This window comes from Micropterus dolomieu, linkage group LG01, assembly GCF_021292245.1.
Source record: "Micropterus dolomieu isolate WLL.071019.BEF.003 ecotype Adirondacks linkage group LG01, ASM2129224v1, whole genome shotgun sequence".
Lineage (NCBI taxonomy): Eukaryota > Metazoa > Chordata > Actinopteri > Centrarchiformes > Centrarchidae > Micropterus > Micropterus dolomieu.
The window spans coordinates 16,457,239-16,458,251 of NC_060150.1; the positions used below are offsets into that span (position 1 = coordinate 16,457,239).

The 1,013-nt window shown below is 36.2% G+C and overlaps 1 protein-coding gene across 1 annotated transcript in view; it reads right to left on the reverse strand.

Annotated features, from left to right (window-relative positions):
* The window catches only part of LOC123976982 (collagen alpha-2(V) chain-like), a 19,295-nt gene extending 18,586 nt beyond the window's left edge, over positions 1–709 (reverse strand). The window contains exons 1-2 of the mRNA XM_046059411.1: positions 701–709; positions 575–628 (exon numbers count right to left, since the gene is read on the reverse strand). Of these exons, the coding sequence (XP_045915367.1) occupies positions 575–628; positions 701–709 (63 nt within the window). The remainder of the gene's footprint in view (positions 1–574; positions 629–700) is intronic.
* Positions 710–1,013: the final 304 nt, after the last annotated feature.

Here is a 1,013-nt window from a genome sequence, read left to right on the forward strand (position 1 = left end):
TCTTCCCCCCCCCCCCCCCTCCCCCCCCCTTTGCCTCTGTTGCCTAGTGCTTGCTCTTGGTGGGAACTGTTGGGTTTCTGTAAATATCATCACAGAGTACGGTCTAGACCTGCTCTTTTATGAAAAGTGCTCAGAGATAACTGTTGTTGTGATTTGGTGCTATATAAATAAAATTTAATTGAACTATATTATCAGCAAAATGTGTTTAAAGTATCACAAGTAAAAGTATTCATTATGCAAAAAAATAATTATTTGATGGCGTATTATTTCATATATTATCTGAGTCCTGCAAATTTATAATGATCTATTAGATAACCAATATTCGTGTTTTAAATTTAAATCAACTTGTCTAAAAATGCTCAAGACAATAAAGCATTTTGCTACAAAAGAACTATGAAAAACTTTAAGGAAATACTTGAAACAAGTTAATTGGCATTAAAAACCGGTCGGAATATCATTACAGCACATTTCACCTCAATATTGTACTTGTACTTGAATAAATGTCCTTGGTTAAAAGGATAATAGTATATTTTGCATTTTTAAGAGGATGTATATGTATGTATGATCGACTCACATCAGGTCCAGGTTTTCCTGGCAGCCCATCTGGTCCTCGATGACCTGGCTCACCCTGTAAACAAACACAAGGAACCGTCACAACTGACGCATTACTTTTAAATCTGATGGGTTTTGACTGCCTCACCATAGCCATAGGGATATGAGGATCAAATATAAAATATAACAAAAAGCCGAAATCTTCCTACCATTGGTCCTGGATCTCCTGCATCTCCTGGAATTCCCTGACCACCACTTGGACCCTGAACAGAGAAAAACATGATACTCACTTACAATCTAAGGCTGTGTATTTCGGAAAAGCTGTTACAGTTCATTTTAGAGTGACTTACAGTTTTAAATTTGCAGTGTTCTTACATCACGTCTTATATTAAAACAGGCAAGACCATGAACAAAATTAAGCTTTTAAATCTTTATATGGAGGCGTAAACTTACTGGTGGTC